General features: G+C 42.4%; 2 protein-coding genes across 3 annotated transcripts in view; one reads left to right on the forward strand and one right to left on the reverse strand.

Moving 5' to 3' along the window:
* Positions 1-6,082: 6,082 nt before the first annotated feature.
* On the reverse strand, positions 6,083-12,518 carry LOC128841502 (doublesex- and mab-3-related transcription factor 2-like). Its single transcript, XM_054036548.1, has 3 exons — positions 12,198-12,518; positions 9,672-9,777; positions 6,083-7,449 (listed from the first exon to the last, which is right to left on the reverse strand). The coding sequence occupies exons 1-3, from the start codon at positions 12,516-12,518 to the stop codon at positions 6,710-6,712; spliced, it is 1,167 nt and encodes a 388-aa protein (XP_053892523.1). The 3' UTR covers positions 6,083-6,709.
* Positions 12,519-12,763: 245 nt separating this feature from the next.
* The window catches only part of LRP8 (LDL receptor related protein 8), a 411,845-nt gene continuing 407,163 nt past the window's right edge, over positions 12,764-17,445 (forward strand). For both annotated transcript variants that reach the window (XM_054036543.1, XM_054036544.1), the window contains exon 1: positions 12,764-12,851. The gene's annotated coding sequence lies outside the window, so the exon portion shown is untranslated. The remainder of the gene's footprint in view (positions 12,852-17,445) is intronic.

The raw sequence follows: 17,445 nt of genomic DNA on the forward strand, positions 1-17,445 counted from the left end.
CCTCTAGTCTTTTTTTTTATTGTGTAAATAAAAAGTGCAAAGCACACAAGAAACTACACAATAAAGCAAAGTGCATTAGGGAAGGTCACTAGCTTTAGCTTGAAGTAGTTATGCTGGAAGAAAAATCAATAAAGCACCAGCAGGATACCCACAAATACTTCCATATTTCTTAATGGCACTAAATTTACCTGCTGGTCCCAATAATCCAAGCACAGGAGTGAGGGAGAGAATGATTGGAGCAGCAGGACTTGACCCGAGGTCTCCAGCCCCCAAGAAGGGTGCCCTAACTACTGGATTACAGAGTTATTCTCACTTGTGTGCCCTCTGACCCAATCATGCTTTCATTATTTGTCTACAGTGAAGAGTCTCAACAGACTGAGGGAACCCCACATCCTAATATCCCAGTGGTCAGAACCTGCTTATGGAAGTGGGAGACTCTGTGCAGACCTCAGGGAATTGAACCTGGGTCTCCCACCTCCCAGGTGAGAGCTTTAACTCCTGAGAAACATGTTACAAGGGAGGTGTGGTAGCAGCAGCACGTCCTCTGGCTGTTTTTAGCAGGAAGCAAGGCAGGCGCCTAACTCATTCCCAGTGCTGCTGTAGCACTTTAGTGAAGACGCTCTTATGCCCACAGCAGAGTTTCTCCCATTATCATAATTAATCCACCTCCCTGAGAGGTGGTAGCTATGTCAATGGGAGAAGCTCTCCTGCTGACCTAGCGCTGTCTATGTCGAGGGCTACGTTGGTAGACAAATTGGAGGATTGGGCCAAAAGAAACCTGATGAGGTTCAATAAGGACAAGTGCAGAGTCCTGCACTTAGGACGGAAGAATCCTATGCACTGTTACAGACTAGGGACCGAATGGCTAGGTAGCAGTTCTGCAGAAAAGGACCTAGGGGTTACAGTGGACGAGAAGCTGGATATGAGTCAACAGTGTGCTCTTGTTACCAAGAAGGCTAATGGCATTTTGGGCTATATAAGTAGGGGCATTGCCAGCAGATCGAGGGACATGATCGTTCCCCTTTATGCAACATTGGTGAGGCCTCATCTGGAGTACTGTGTCCAGTTTTGGGCCCCACACTACAAGAAGGATGTGGAAATATTGGAAAGAGTGCAGTGGAGGGCAACAAAAATGATTAGGGGTCTGGAGCACATGACTTATGAGGAGAGGCTGAGGGAACTGGGATTGTTTAGTCTCCAGAAGAGAAGAATGAAGGGGGAATTTGATTGCAACCCCCCCTCAGGTAGCTGAAAGCAGCTAAGAGGATGGAGCTCGGCTGTTCTCAGTGGTGGCAGATGACAGAACAAGGAGCAATGGTCTCAAGTTGCAGTGGGGGAGGTCTAGGTTGGATATTAGGAAACACTATTTCACTAGGAGGGTGGTGAAACACTGGAATGCGTTACCTAGGGAGGTGATGGAATCTCCTTCCTTGGAGGTTTTTAAGGCCCGGCTTGACAAAGCCCTGGCTGGGATGATTTAGTTGGGGATTGGTCCTGCTTTGAGCAGGGGGTTGGACTAGATGACCTCCTGAAGTCCCTTCCAACCCTGATATTCTATGATTGATTCTATGGTATAACTACATTGCTCGGGGGTAAACTGATGATGAGTCTGCAGTGTGTAGCAGCGCCTATGTTGGTTTGTAGAATTCCGCCGTAGGAATTTATAACAGTAGAGGCAATCACCTCAGCCATGGCCTGCTGCACCTCTTCTAGTCCTAGAGGGCCCTGGCTGAGGGAAAGGTGTAGGGGATACTGTGGAGGGAGCTGCAGCCGGGTGGCAGGGCAGAAGAGAAGCTAGAAGATGCCAGTATCTTTGGGGAGAATGACACCTTTGTTAGTTGTAGACTCAGATTGTTTAGAAACACAGCGATAAAACCTTTTAAAAACGAAATAATGTTTCTACAGGTTGGCTACAAGAATCATGCTAGGTCAGACTACTATGGGAGACTGGACTAATAGGCTACCAAGACTGAGATCTGACAAGGGTTTTGGTTTTGAACCACCTGTCACACATTTCTCAACGTTTTTTGTGTTTCCCAAGCTGTGAATTAAAAGGTTAGTCTAGGAGAATGCTGGGTGCACCAGGCGCTCAGGTGCAGTTGGCGCCCTAGACGGGGGTCCTTCCGCACTCCCGGTCGTCGTCGTCAATTCTGCAGCGGGGGGATCCTTCCGCGTTCCCGATCTTCGGGGCACTTCGGCAGCGGGTCCTGCAGCGAGTGAAGGACCTGCCGCAGAATTGCCGCCGAAGACCCGGAGCGCGGAAGGACCCCCCCACTGCCGAATTGCCGCCAAGGGCGGCAAAATGCCGCTCCCCCAAATCCTGGTGCCCTAGGCGACCGCCTAGGTCACCTAAATGGAAGCGCTGGCCCTGCCTATTATTCCCCCACCCCCGTCCTGATTTTTCACGTTTACTGTCTGGTCACCCTACCAGGGGTCCATGGAACACCTGATAAAAACCACTGTTCCAAAACAATAACTTAGTGCAGAAATTGCTGCTAAGTTATTGCTGATATGAGTAGTAGTACCATGCCCTCAGCAAAACCCTGAATCTTTGAACACAATAACATTACTGATTTTTAGACTTTGATCAAGCAAGGCATTTAAGCATACAAATAATCCCATTGAAGTCAATGGGACTGCTCATGGGCTTCTGAGTTAAGGACACGATTAATTGGTTTGCTGGATTGAGGCCTTAGTGATTTCTAAGTATACCAGTGCCATCTGCAAAGGGCAGGAGTGCATGAGTTCCACGTCAAATTGAAAGAGGTTTAAAAAAGTAGCTCACTGCATATTTACAAATGCCTTTGCCCCTCATTTCATATGCTACCATATGTACTGCAGTGCTATGGATCTGTCCTAGCAAGATATCCCTGTTGGGTTTTTTTGGTTTTTTTAGCAGCTCTACTGACAGTTACTATATACCACAAATATCTCTCCTGCCCAGATGGCATGTTATGTGCATTAACTTAGTTAATTCTTGTAGAAGATTTCTACAGATCCATGCCCTTGTATACATTTACTGCAAAGCATATGGTCCTTATCAGTTGTGATCCTAGTCTTCATCAGATTACTACTCAAATACTATGGTGATGTGCACTATAAAATTCCTATATAAATAAAATCTCTCTCTCACACACACACAGTCTCCGATATGGCCCACACTGGCTGCATAAGTGGGGAAGAAATGAATTGTGAAAGGTTTTGTGTTCCATTTCTATGATGGGGGACTTTGTATTATAACATAAGCATCAAGGTCATGGGTCACAAGAATAGTGTTTTCTTTACAGTCAACTTGAAACTGACAGATTAGATTAATGTTTTGTTCTATTTGTTTTAAGTTGATTACATTTTTAACTCAATTCAATGGGCTTGGAAAATTTGACAAAACACTCCTGAGCTTTTAATCAACTTAAACTTACTTAATGGATGAACACTTCAATTAAAAAACCTGAATGTATATCAACCAGAATGTACACAAAGCATGGCTCTACCAGCCTCTTTATGCTGCATAGTCAGACATCTAGGTTCCAGCCTATATTAAGTAATTGAACAGTGACTTTGAGAATGCTGGGCTAAAATTTGTGATCCTTAACTGAGAAAGTCCTCTGTCAATGGGATTTTTGTAAGATTAAGAATAAAGGGTAAATTTTTCAATCCTGAATTTTACTCCAATGTTTTAGATGGATCTTTCATGATAAAGATCAGAACTTAATATTTCATTATTGAAAAAACATTTTGTAAGGATACAAACATAGCTGCATAACTATGAAAAGTTAAGAGAATACTTATCATTAGCCATTATTTAATCTAAACTGTGTGCTTTTGGGAGCAGGGACTTTCCTTTAGTATACTAGTACACTTCCCACCACTATGCAGCCTGCAGCCTGATAGGAGTCGCTTGGCACTACCATAATACAAATAAGTGAGTACGAGGTCCAGACTGTATAATAGCATGGAGTCAAAATCTTCTCATCTTTTTGAAAACAAATGGAATTGCTTTCAATTTCAGATGTACTAAATGACTTGTCTGAACCCAGGGATGGCCTTCTCGTATATTTATGAGCTCTTGGATTCACAATATTTCAGAGGGTGCTGCTACTCACATTTATCTTCTCCGTTGCATTAGATAGCAATTGGTGCTCTGGGTCACATTGTCAACCAAGCTATGATTACAACTAGAGTTTCACTGTGTATTTGTGCAAGTGTTCAGAATTTTCTGCATCTCCACATCTGGTGATGTTGGTTGTTTTTTAATATTATTAACTGATATTGTGATAGCACGAAGGAACCACTGTCATCGCTCAGAGCCCACTGTGTTAGGCACTGTATAAACACATCAAAGAGATGGCCCCTCCCCAAAGATCCATGGGAGTTTTGGCAGAGTTAGAATCAGGGCCAATAAATGTAAAATTATCAGCACCTAATAAGATATATCATAGTCAAACATATAACATTTTGGGCCTGATCCTGTAAACCCTGTGGGTGCATAAATCCTATTGAAATCAATAGGACTTCAGATAGGTCTGACAGGGGACCACTGAAATCTGTTAACAGATTTGAGTGTGTTTGTAAGTGGCATAATATAATGTGTTTGAACGATGGTGTAAAACTGGGCCATTTGTATCCAATATAGTCACTCGCATCTTTGTTGGGTTCTTACTATTGCTACTGTACTCCAGAAACCCTGCCTGTGTTCTATTAACTATCCTGCTTAAAAAAAAGATAACTTCCTGATCTTGGAGTGAGATCTTGACAAAATAAACCTTTGAATTTTGCTGCTTTACTCAGGGGCTGGTTGGTAATCAAATACAAGATTTCTCATTACATATGGGAAGAGTCTGTTCTGCTAGAGAGAACCCCTGTTCTTACCACAGAATTAATCCACCACTGCGATACAAAATGGGGAGCAGAACTTGGGGAGGTCATGCAAGGGGTGTGCAGAGGTCACTGCCACAAGAACCCCATCTGAGCTTTTCCTTTGGGCTAGACTACCAGATATTACATTATTCCTGTAGTCCTTCAGCCCTGCTTGGTAGGGTGAATAACAGATTGACTCCATTGCCACTATGTGGCTTAGTCGGAGGATTCAATGGATTCCCTGGTGTCAAGACAAGCTGCTCGGGCAAGCACTGGGGAGAGAAACTTGGCCCTAATGTCGTTCTCATCAACACTTACATAATTTATTTTTGTAGGTTAATTTTAAATTCATGTAAAACATCACAGCCCTGGAAACCAAAGCTCTTGTGGTCCTTGTCTTCACCAGGAAAATCATGTCTGTTTTTCCACCAGCAGTGCAGCTCCAATGATGATGTAGGGGAAGGGAAAACCAATCTTTCTACGGTAGAGGCACTCAACTGTGCAAAGAACAAGAATAACCCAGTCAATACAAGGGCAAGCTCCCCCCTCAAGCTACCCCGCAAAAGCTCGTTTTCTTGTTAATTGAATGAGATTCTCACACGTGTAATGCTTGAATCCCTGTCCCTAAAAATCCATTTGGATACAAGTCATTTTTTAAGCAAAGCTCCCTATTACCTGCTAGTGGAAGTTCTAGTTAATCACTGGCATAATGTGGCCCTATGTGAGGAGTGAGCATGGATCTTTGAAGTGACTGGCAAGTCTTTTCCTTTCCCCAAGGGCACATCTCCCTGTAGCATACTCCCTCCAGTTTGGGACCAAATTCTGCCTGTGAATATCTACTAGGCTGCTATTAGAATCTTAAGAGATTTCATCTGTGTGCATGCCAGCTGAGGATGCGGCCCAGAATCTGTCTTGTATAGTCAAGCCAGAGTGTACATATTAAATATGATTACATTATTTTGTTTGCTTGAATATTCCATTAGGTATGCTGAAAACAGAGCAAGTGCTGGACTCTGTTTTTTTGGGGTTGGGGGGTATGCATTTTAGGGTTTGATTCACTGGTCATTTAAGCTCACTAAAAATCAATGGGAGTCTTTTCAATGGACTTTAGATTAGGCTTCAATGGAATTAGTCCTGGCTTATATCAATGTGACAACTGAATGAGGCCTTAATATCTTGAACAATGGTGTAAAAATGTGCCCTTGTATCATATTACATCAGCAAATTAAGACTTTGTATCAATTAAGCCCATTTTATTCAAATAAACTGGTTTTCCATTGCCACAAAATGACATCTTATCACTTTTATTCAGTATGCAAACACACCCATTTACATTGTCTTGCAAATTAAAACATGCACTAACAAGTAATTTAAAAAAAAAAAAAGCCAAAATATCACCCACCACCCCCAAATACATGTTTAGTTTAAGTTACAAAATCTACAGTAGTTCTATATATTTTTGATTGTATATAAAATAGTTTTAATTTCTTTATTTAAAATACTGACAACATACATTGTTAGAATAACAGACTATTAAAATAATACTACATAGATTACTTTCAGAGTGCTGGGAGTAAAGAAAAACCACTATCTTCAACACTGAGCCTCACCTTGCTACTCACTCAAGTATTCCTTACTCTCACAAGTAGTCCCATTTGGGGGCATGAACCAACTCCCACTAAAGACTGGATGTTTTGCATTGACTTCACTGGGAGCATGATGATCAGACTCAAGTCAATGGGCCTACCCATGTGAGAAAAGGTTAGAGAATCAGGCACACAGTTGATACATTGAGTCAGTAAGATTTTGTCATTGAATTCCAAAGTAGTAGAACTGGGCCCTAAATACCTGTTTAGACTTTTAACAAGGATTCCACTGAAAATGACAAGCTCTGATTTTTAATTTTAATTTCCGAATAGCATTCGTGTCTGAGGTTCTCCTTTGCCAGAGAACACTTATTTTTCACATGTTGGCTCACTTGCTGCTTTTCTGGTATGGAAGGATCATTTTGTAAGATAAAAACTTCTGAGCCAATGTCCTGCTTCTGGTTGGATACAAAATGTTCTTTAACTTTTTCAAAACTTCCTTGTGTTTTTGTTGCCTTCGATCTCAAATCGCTCTGAAAAGAGCCAAGTTCTTTGGATAAAATATTGGCCTGAGCCAGCTCCTTACACACTTGAGCATATTTCTCTGCATACTTAGTAAAGGTATATTTTTGTAAAAGGTTGCTTTCGATTTGGTCTGATGTAAAAGTAGTTACATTTGGCAGGAAAAAATCTCTAGTCTGATAAAGCGTTGTGCTTGAATGCATCAAAGGAAACCAAACATTTATCAAATCGTGGTTAAAATATGTTGAGTCACAAAGCTGGCTGTGTCCAATCCTAAATGGGTTTGTTTCTGTGCCTGGTAAAAAGTCTTCATTTGGTCTTTGTAGACTTTGAGCTAGAGCCAAGTCCTTTAGTTCTCTCTGCCTAAGTTCTCTCTCCAGCATTATGCATTCCAGCTCTTTATCTGCAAATGTTCTTCGTTTCCTCATTCTCTCACTCACGTTAGAAAAGAGGAGTCGGCTCTCCTGTGAAGGAGGTTTATACCCTAGGAGAACAAATGAAAAGCTTCCTTTAGTACTCTTTATCATTATCATAATCAATTATTTGTACATTACTGTAGTGTACTGTAGGTCCTAGCTAAGATCAGAGCCCCTTTGTGCTAGATGCTGTGCAAACATGTAGTAACAGACATCCCTGGACCCTGCCTGGAAGAGTTTACAGTCTAACTAGGCAAGTCAGACAAAGGACGAGAGGGGAAATGCAGAGCAGGAAAGTAACTTGCCCAGGCTCCTAATTCCCAATCCAGTGCTCTGTCTGGTACACCTTGCTGTCCTATAAACTAAGAACTTATCTGAATGGACAATATTATTTTAGTGCCTCCTAGAAATATTTGTTGAAAGGTTTTATTAATTTAAAAAACAGTCACTTATAGATTTCACTTCATTCTTACATGAATCCGGTAAGGGATAACCTAACACTCAGACTAGTCTGGACTATCTAACAAAGATGAAAATTAGAAAGTGGAAACATATTTTTGATCATTTGCAGTCATAGAATCATAGAAGATTAGGGTTGGAAGAAACTTCAGGAGGTCATCTAGTCCAACCCCCTCCTCAAAAAAGGACCAATCCCAACTAAATCATCCCAGCCAGGGCTTTGTCAAGCCAGGCCTTAAAAACCTCTACAGAGGGAGATTTCACCACCTTCTGAGGTAACCCATTCTAGTGCTTCATCACCCTCCTAGTGAAATAGTTTTTCCTAATATCCAACCTAGACCTCCCCCACTGCAATTTGAGACCATTGCTTCTTGTTCTGTCATGTGCCATCACTGAGAACAGCCGAGCTCCATCCTCTTCAGAACCCCACTTCAGGTAATTGAAGGCTGCTATCAAATCCCCCCCTCATTCTTCTCTTCTGCAGACTAAATAAGCCCAGTTCCCTCAGCCTCTCCTCGTAAGTCATGATCCTTGTCCCGTGTTTGCAAAAATTTTACTAGCAAGGCTAGGATTTTATGTTTAAGTGGAACTATACTTTTTGCATTATGATTAAAATTTAAATAACTATTCAGTGCTATAAAATGTACAAGGGGCTTTACAAAGATAGGGCCTGAGCATTCCCACTCAAGTCAATGCAGGTATCATAGCTTCTTGCCTATGGCCCTACTACATCCATCACTGCCAATATCTTAGGAACACAGGAATTATCATAATGGATCAGACCAGTGCTCTGTATAGTCTGGTATCCTGTCTTTTACAGTGCCCAGGACCATCTGCTTCAGAAGACAATTATAGAATAACATGCCCAAAAGGAAAAGTTTCTTAAGTAAAAATGAGAAAATAATGGATTTTTCAGTTCAGGGGCTGAATGAATCCCCCAAAGAAATCCAATCCAATTCAAATCAAAACAATTTGAGTTTTTTCATTAAATCAAAAACTCAAATTGTTTTGAACTGACCAAAACTTTTTCCCGCCCCTCCCCCCAAGTTTTTTCATTTCAATTCAGCAATTTCAGATGTGTTCCCATTTTTGGTGGTGTGTTTTGTTTTTGTTTTTTAATTGGCCAAATTTGAATGGGAATGCTATTGCAAATCAGAGTTGAAACAAAACATTTCTACTTTTTCTAAATGAAATGTTGTCTTGGTCCAAAAAAATAAAAACAAATACAATGCATCCTGTCAATTGGATAGTTTGGGGCGCTGAAAAAAACTCGTTTTTCTATGAAGAATTTTTTAGAATTTCACCCAGCTCTATGCCTAATCTCCATTTAATTCACACACTTTAAGACTAAAAGGGACCATTATGATATTCTAATCTGACCTGCATAACACAGGCCATAGAATTTCACCTAATAATTCCTTCCTCAAGCCCAAGTACAATGTGGTTGAACTCGGGCATATCTTTTTAGAGAGGCATTCAGTCTTGATTTAAAGATTTCAAATGATTGAATCCATGACACCCCTTGCTAGTCTGTTCTAATGGTTAATTGCCCATGCTGTTAAAATATTGCACTTTTGGCCTTGTCTACACATACTTGCATCAGTTTAAACTGGACAGGGCACTTGTTTTGGTTTAATAGTTACGCATTTAATTTTAGCTTAAACCTGATCCTCAACTGAAATATGGGATGTACTCTACCTTGAGACAGAGAGCATCCTTCTTGGAAATTCCAAAGGCCAACCGTTACAAAGGCTATTTTGGGATGGACAGTGTCTCAAAAGGAGGCATAAGTATCTTGCCAAGTTGAGGCTACAGATAAACAGATCCTTACCTGCCAGTATGCTTTTGGCCCAGGTGCTGGTATTCTTGGGATAGTGCGGATAGTTTAATCTGCAACTGGTTGATAGCAGAGAATGTTCATCTTCATCTTTCTTAACCTGTGCAGAGTTATGGAAAGAGAAAATAAGATAAACCACGCAATCCATTTTAGGCCATGTCTATACTATGGGCACCACAGTGACATGGCTACACCATTGTAGCTATACTGCGCACCCCCTACTGCAGACACAGACTACAGCAATGGAAGGGGTTTTTCCATGACTGTAGGAACTACAGCACCACTAGTGATTGTACCTAGGTTGATGGAAACATTCTTCCATCAACCTAGCTATGTCTACAGCAGAGGCTAGATTGGGATAGCTACTTCAGTCAGCAGTGTGGATTTTTTCACACCACTAAGCATCATAGCCAAGTGTCGATTGGGGGCTTATATTTTCATTACTAAGATGCTACTAAAGTTAGTATAGCAAGAATATTTGAAAGTATTTTGAAGGACGGAGGAAAATATCACTCAAAATGAAGACAAATGTTAGCATCCTATTTTGTGAATACTGAGTACGTATTCAAACTTTTTTAAATGTAATTCTTGTTAGGGATTTGGAAACTTAATCTAGCTACCTGAATAAACACTCATTTTGTTGCCAATTTAAGAAAGGGAAATAACTTTTGTCAGTCACTCCATCTTCTTTTACACCACTGAGGAATTACAACAGGATTCTGCCCAAAAAAAAAAAAAAAAAAAAAAAAAGCAGACATGCTACTGCACCATGATTTCATCCAACAGGAGATTGTTACGTAAGAACATAAGAAAGGCCGTACCAGGTCAGACCAAAGGTCCATCTAGCCCAGTATCCTGTCTACCGACAGTGGCCAATGCCAGGTGCCCCAGAGGGAGTGAACCTAACAGGCAATGATCAAGTGATCTCTCTCCTGCCATCCATCTCCACCCTCTGACAGACAGACAGGCTAGGGACACCATTCCTTACCCATCCTGGCTAATAGCCATTAATGGACTTAACCACCATGAATTTATTCAGTTCTCTTTTAAACTCTGTTATAGTCCTAGCCTTCACAACCTCCTCAGGTAAGGCGTTCCACAAGTTGACTGTGCGCTGCGTGAAGAAGAACTTCCTTGTATTTGTTTTAAACCTGCTGCCTATTAATTTCATTTGATGACCCCTAGTTCTTGTATTTATAGGAATAAGTAAATAACTTTTCCTTATCCACTTTCTCCACATCACTCATGATTTTATATACCTCTATCATATCCCCCCTTAGTCTCCTCTTTTCCAAGCTGAAGAGTCCTAGCCTCTTTAATCTCTCCTCATATGGGACCCGTTCCAAACCCTTAATCATTTTAGTTGCCCTTTTCTGCACCTTTTCTAGTGTTCAGAACATCACAATCTCCATTTCCTTTTCCTATAGGATAGCAGATTCTTTTGGAAAACGCTTGTCAGGCTAGCCTATTGGACTTCCCTCAGTCCTTTAATACTAGGATAATTACAGAGGAACTGAGACTTCAACCCAGAATTGTTTGGGGCTGCAGTCTAATTCTACAGAAATAATACAAAAATAGTACTATTAGTGCATAGACACAGCAGCATTAAAGGATCCTGATCCTACAGTTCATATTAAATGCCCTGAGACAAGATAGGTGAAGTAATATATTTTATTAGACCAACTTCTGTTGGTAATAGAGACAAACTTTCGAGCTTTACCCAGAGCTCTATTTTCTTGAAGCTTAAGTAAAGCAATTACATAGTAAAAATACCTAAACCAAGATGTTTAAGAACAAAAGCCAAAGGGAAAGATAATGATACTTACCTCCTTTGTAAATCCCTTTGTGAGCTACTGATAAAAAGTGCTATGTAAAAGCTAAATATTTCATAATATAGTTAAGTTCTGACATCCATATTTGGGCACCTAAATACGTGGCTCTGTTATCAAGAGTGCTGAACACCTACTGAAGTCAGTGGAGTTGGTAGGTGTTTGGCATGTGAAAACCTGGCTACTTATTTAGGTAGCTACATATGGATTTATGGTAGGAGCCTAAGTAGTGCATTATATGTTGAGCATTTATCCAGGTTTCAAATTTGCAGGCATATTTAACAAATACAATACAATGTTTGTTAACCTCTCTCATCATTCTAAAATCTACTAAAACTTCAGCCAGGGCCCCAAGTGCAAGGCTGTACTAAACTAAAACAAGTAGGGGACAGGGGTAGAGCTACTGATACTGTAATGCTAGCTCTTACCTAGTGCTTTTCATCCAGAGAGCTCAAACCACTTTACAGAGGCGGGCAGTACCATGACCCCCATTTTACAGATAGGGAAACTGAGGCACACCGGGCCCGTGGCTAAGCCAGGCACAGAACCCAGCTCGCCTGAGTCCTTTAAGAGAGCAACTCTCAATATAAGATTTATCTCACCAGGCCGGCGATTTGCTCCCTCCCCCCAGCACTCGGACTCTACCCTCCGCCACTGCCGCCCTGCCCGAGCGCCGCTGCCCCGTGCTCACCTGCCCGGCGCGCTGCTGCCTCCGCAGAGCCACCTGCGCGGCCGTCACGCGCTGCCGCTCCAGCACCAGGCGGCAGCCGGCGCACGCGCAGTCCCGCCACCGGCACAGCCGCTTGTGGCCCTTCAGGCCGGACACCACGCCGTGGTTCCTGCAGCGCGCGCACTTGGGCACCCGGCACGAGCGCCGGCCCGTGGCGGCCATGGGGGGCTGCGGCCGGCTGCCGCCCGGCCCTGGCCCTGTCCCGGCCCCGGGCTGGGGCGGCGGCCGGGCCGGAGAGCCGCTGCGCCGCCGCCCCCCTTTCTCCCGCTCCGCGGGCGGCATCCAGCTCCCCGCGGAGCCCCAGCCCGGGCTGCCTCAGGCACTAACGTCAGCGGGACGGGGCGTCCCCGCGCCTGCAGCGGCTGCTCCCCTCTACAGCCGGGCCGGTGTCCGGCACCGGCACCGCCCGCTCCTTGAGCGCCTCGCCCGCCGCCCCTGCCGTGCCCCCCGCTCAGCACAGCCTTTAATGAAGGGCCAGGCGGGCCCGCGCTAGACCCTGACGTCAGCTGCCTCCCCCTCCGAGCCAGGGGGCCGGCAGCGCCGGTGGGGCAGGCAGCATTCAGCCCGGCCCCTTGGCAGACACCTGCACCCCCTCTGCTGCCTTAGCCAGGCCAGGTAGGTGAGCTCATAGCTTGTATTGGACCAGCTTCTGGCGGGGAGCAAGACAAGCTTTGGAGCTGCCCAGAGCTCTGCTTCAGGTCTAGGAAACTAACTCAGAGGGTCACCAGGCAATACAAGATTTGTTTAGCAAAAGTAGGGCCCATTGGTTCTAGTTATAGGGGGGAGGGGAAAAGGTAACTGGGGGAGGGGAGTGTTGTTAGATTATAGGTTATAGATTGTTGTAATAAGCGGTAATTCCAGTGTTTCTATTCAGTCCATGATTTTTAGTCTCTAGCAAAGTGTCTTTCATTTAAACTCCCAGGCTCATCTTTTGAAAGTGTTGTGCAGGATGCCTTTGAAGGTGAGGACTGATTGGTCTGATACAGAGTGATCGCTGAGTGAAAAGTGTTCACCCTAGGGTGACCAGACAGTAAATGTGAAAAATCTGGACAGGGGTGGTGGGTAATAGGCGCCTATGTAAAAAAAGACCCAAAAATCAGGACTGTCCCTATAAAATCGGGACATCTGGTCACCCTAGTTCACCCACAGGGGATGTGGTGTTTTTGTCACTTTTCCCTTCTTTTTCAGCTTCCCAGAGTGCATTGACAGCTCCAGGATTCCCAACTCTGTCTTCCAAAACCTAGGAATCGCCTCCTATCGGAACACCATGTTAGCTGCACAGGCTCCCTGCCCTCTGTAGGCGCCACAGCACACTTGATTTTTATTACCACCTGCCTGCTGTTACAGTATAAATCAGCAGTATTAGGATTGAGTAAAATAGGCTGATTTGTTCCTTTCTTGCTTCTTTCCAAGAATATGATCAACTATTTTTATAGTGTTTATAGAAAAAGGCATTGGAGAATAATAGTGAACTCCCTGATGAATTAAGAACCTACAAGTTCAGAACAGTTATTTAAAATCCAAATAAAGTTAGAAACCTGGACAAAGCAGGAGCATTCTAACAAACTTCCCTCCCCGCCCCTTCTCTGACAAATAGCCTTTATCAGGCTACCTAACAGAACAAATCTGTCTAGATGAAAGGCTGGCTTGTGGTCAGCCCAGCTGAGAGTCTGAAATGTAGTACATTCGGTGATGCTTAGAGAGTGTGGAATCAAAGATGTTTTGAGATTGATCAAGCTGTGCATCTGAGTCTTATGTTTGCAGTGTTGAAGAAGAGATCTGTGTAGATCAAAAGCTTGTCTCTTTCACCAACAGAAATTGGTTCTGTAAAGGATATTACCTCTCCCACCTTGTCATCTGAGACTTAGATCTTTTTAATTCCTCAGTCATCTTTCAGCTGGCCAGATCCAGCTGCACACACATCTTTACACATTACATTTTGCTGTTTGTGAGAGAGGTGTGGTATGAGCACAGAAGTGGGAGCCAGTTGTCCAGATTTTAACTCCAGGCATGACAATGTCTCCATGTGTGATGTGCAAATCATTTAATCCCCATGCTTCCATTTTTCTATAGGCAAATGGAGATTATACATTTATCACCGGGGGGCTGTGAGAATTAATAGCCCATGTTTTAAAAAGTAACTAGTAATTTTGAGTGCCTCCATTTTTTAGGTTTCCAATTTGAAACACTGTTTGACAGGAGTCTGATTTTCAGAAGGTGGATGCTTAGCATTTTCTGGTTATGGTACTGTAATGTCACATACCCTGCACGAGAAAGATCTGCTAAAATTTCAAGATGGACTTTCAGAGCTGTCTAAATTACACTAGAGACTGCAGGCCAGCTCAGGATTGGAAATGCACAAAGCTGGTTTAAAGCTACCAGAGTCCCCCACCTCCACTCCCTGGGCTATGAGCTCTGAGATGCACCTCTTAAAGGATGAAGAGGAGTTATTTGATGTAATGCACGGGTGTAACTAGGCAGTGGGATAGAATTAAGAAAAGAAAAATAATTCGCTTGAGTATATCAGAGAAAAGCTCCTGCCTATGAGTTTGTGATAGGGAGTATAGTCTCCTGAGTGCCAACAGAGGTGCTGGAAGTCCCAACACATGGGATTTTTAAAACTATCCAGAACAAAACACTGAAAAATATACTGCAGGAAACAAGCTTGCATTGGTAAGCAGATGGATTGGGTGACCAGTAGGGTAAATAGGTCTTCTCCATCTCTGACTTTTATGAAACTATGCTGCACTATGATTTGTGACTTTCCCCAAAGTTAAACAAAATGTCCCTTGTTACTCATTCTCTTACACAGTATGCTGTCATATACTAACATATCTGCTTTCAAGACCCATCTGTGCCATATTTTGCAATTTACTTATGTACATATATGATTTCCTCCCTTCCCCCATCTCTACTTATAATATCCCTTTTGGACAGGGTCATTTGTTTTCTTATGGCCCTGGGCACTAGGGCTGTGCTCACCTGGAGAGAGCCAGACTGGAAGTTAAGACTAAGGCATTTTTTACTCTGAAGGAGAAGTGTAGTAGGGTAATAATACCGTCATTAAATTGAAATGGCACCAGTGGTGAAGAATCTACGTCAGAAAGTTGAAGGAAGTTGAAATTATTCTCACTGGAAAAAGACTCCAGGATGTCCTAAGAGGCAAATTCTGCGCTCAGTCTACCCAATTATAACACGAATAACTCCAGAATTCGGAGACTATCCAAGCATATTTAGTTACACTGGGGTAACTAAGATAAGAAGGTGGCATGATTCCCCCACTTGGTTAAATTTTCAAAACAAGAACTTTTGTGCTTTCTCCCATGTTGCCCTTCACGCCCCATAAATATTTGCAAAACTACCTCACTCTCCTCCTTTAAAACCCTGCTTCACAACTCCAGTACCCAAGCGAGCTAGCTTAAAAATAGCTCAGGTATGTCTACTCAAGCTGAAGGCACACCCCGTGTTTGCAGTGTGTAGACATACCCGTAGTCCCATTGAAACCAGCATAGCTACTTGTGTGAGTCACGTGCTCAGCCAGGTGAGGGGGAGTTCCACCATGTGGCTCTATGTGATGAAATCATTGCTCTAATGAAGGACTATGGTGAACTAAGATGTTTAGTGATGCTCTGATCCACAAGGCCTTCCCTTGAGTTTGGATTGCTCTCAAAACATTTTGTCAGGCTAAACACTGGCATAGCTCTGTGACTAATGCTAACATGGCAGTGGTTAAAATACTTTCTGAAAAATAGGAATACCAGAGAGATTTGCCTATGAAGCGTGATTTAATTAAAGTTTCCGCTGCTCCAAGGTAGGTATTTTTCACATCATAAATAGTTCTGTCATTGAAATTATTTTTATAAAGGGGAGGTAGAATTTTTTCCAGCAAACTGTTGACTTCATTCGTAGGCAATTAAATAGTTCTCTAGTTAGCTGGATTACTGTTCAAAATTAATTACTTATTAATGTGGAAAAAACAGGTATATTCTTCCTGGGCTTTCTATAGACTGCATCTAATTCCAAGAAGAGGAAGAAACCTACATTCTGATTCTATTTTTTCTTTAAATTGGAAAGAGTTAATGTTCCCCTATTCTAGGCACTGTCATATGAAAGCATGCCTTAGTCCCGAAGCAAAACTGACACTGCAAAATGTTAATATCTTACACTCTGCTATTAATACATGGCACTAAAACAGTGATAAATGATTTTTACATATGGTTGCTGAATGCAAATACTATTCCCCCTTTTGGAAACCGTTAGGTTGTTTTTCTTACCCCAAAGCTCCTACAGAAAATGCAGAAGCAAATTTACGATAATCTGAGCTTTTGGACAATGTCACAGACACCTTTGTACAAAACTTGGAGCCTAGTCTTGCATAGCTTAAACTCACATCAATTGCCTTTATACTCTTACAAGTTGTTCCAGAGAAAGCAATGGGACTACTTGTGTGAGTATGGTTTGAAGCATCAAGGCTGTAATTTTAACCTATCTCCTGCAGTATGTAAACAATCATTAGCATTTCATTTATTACAGAATGACAGTGGTTAGGAGAGAATGAAGCATGTCAAATATTAAGAGCCACATCTTCAGAAGTGCAGCTACATAAATGTGCACATAATGAAAGATTCGACCCTAAAAATGCATAGAAACATAGATCCTGTAAGTGTGTTTCATGCCCACAATTCCCACTGTGGTCCATGGTAGCTTTGCATGCAGAAGGATTGCAGGTGCCGTGCCATAGATGACCATTAAAAAAATTTAAGTTCTATTAACTTGACCAGCATTTGTGCAGTTTCAGCTCCAACATAAACCAATAAAAATCATAGAATTATTTGGATTGGAAGGGCCTTCTAGCGATTTGTCTAGTCCAAACTATTCCATCCTGCTGAAACTGGTTTCATTATCCCTAGCAGTCAATTAATTTTTAAAAATGAATCAGGAGAAACCTTGTTTACATTAAATTTGGAATTGCAGTGATTTGGCGAGGAACCTTTTAAACCTACTGTGTTGAAATACCAATTACAATGAGCTTTTCTTTCCTTCGTTAAAAGAGGGTCAGGTGAGGGTAAAATGGAAGGCTGAATTAATGCCATGATAACTCAAGATAATCCCCATTGTCAGCTAAAGAGTCATTCACTGTGGATCTCTTACCAATTTACCCTGATTTTTAGTATAATAGTGAGTGCAAAGGAACGTCTGAATAAATTTC

Source organism: Malaclemys terrapin, chromosome 8, assembly GCF_027887155.1.
Source record: "Malaclemys terrapin pileata isolate rMalTer1 chromosome 8, rMalTer1.hap1, whole genome shotgun sequence".
NCBI lineage: Eukaryota > Metazoa > Chordata > Testudines > Emydidae > Malaclemys > Malaclemys terrapin.

Bases quoted from the DNA above. Each gene is read 5' to 3' on its own strand.
- LOC128841502 (XM_054036548.1), bottom strand. From the start codon at position 12,518: ATGCCGCCCGCGGAGCGGGAGAAAGGGGGGCGGCGGCGCAGCGGCTCT. The intron at 9,778-12,197 runs GTGAGCACGGGG...AACTCTGCACAG, and splicing joins GGCAGCAGCGCGCCGGGCAG to GTTAAGAAAGATGAAGATGA. The intron at 7,450-9,671 runs GTAAGGATCTGT...TTGTTCTCCTAG, and splicing joins GGCCAAAAGCATACTGGCAG to GGTATAAACCTCCTTCACAG.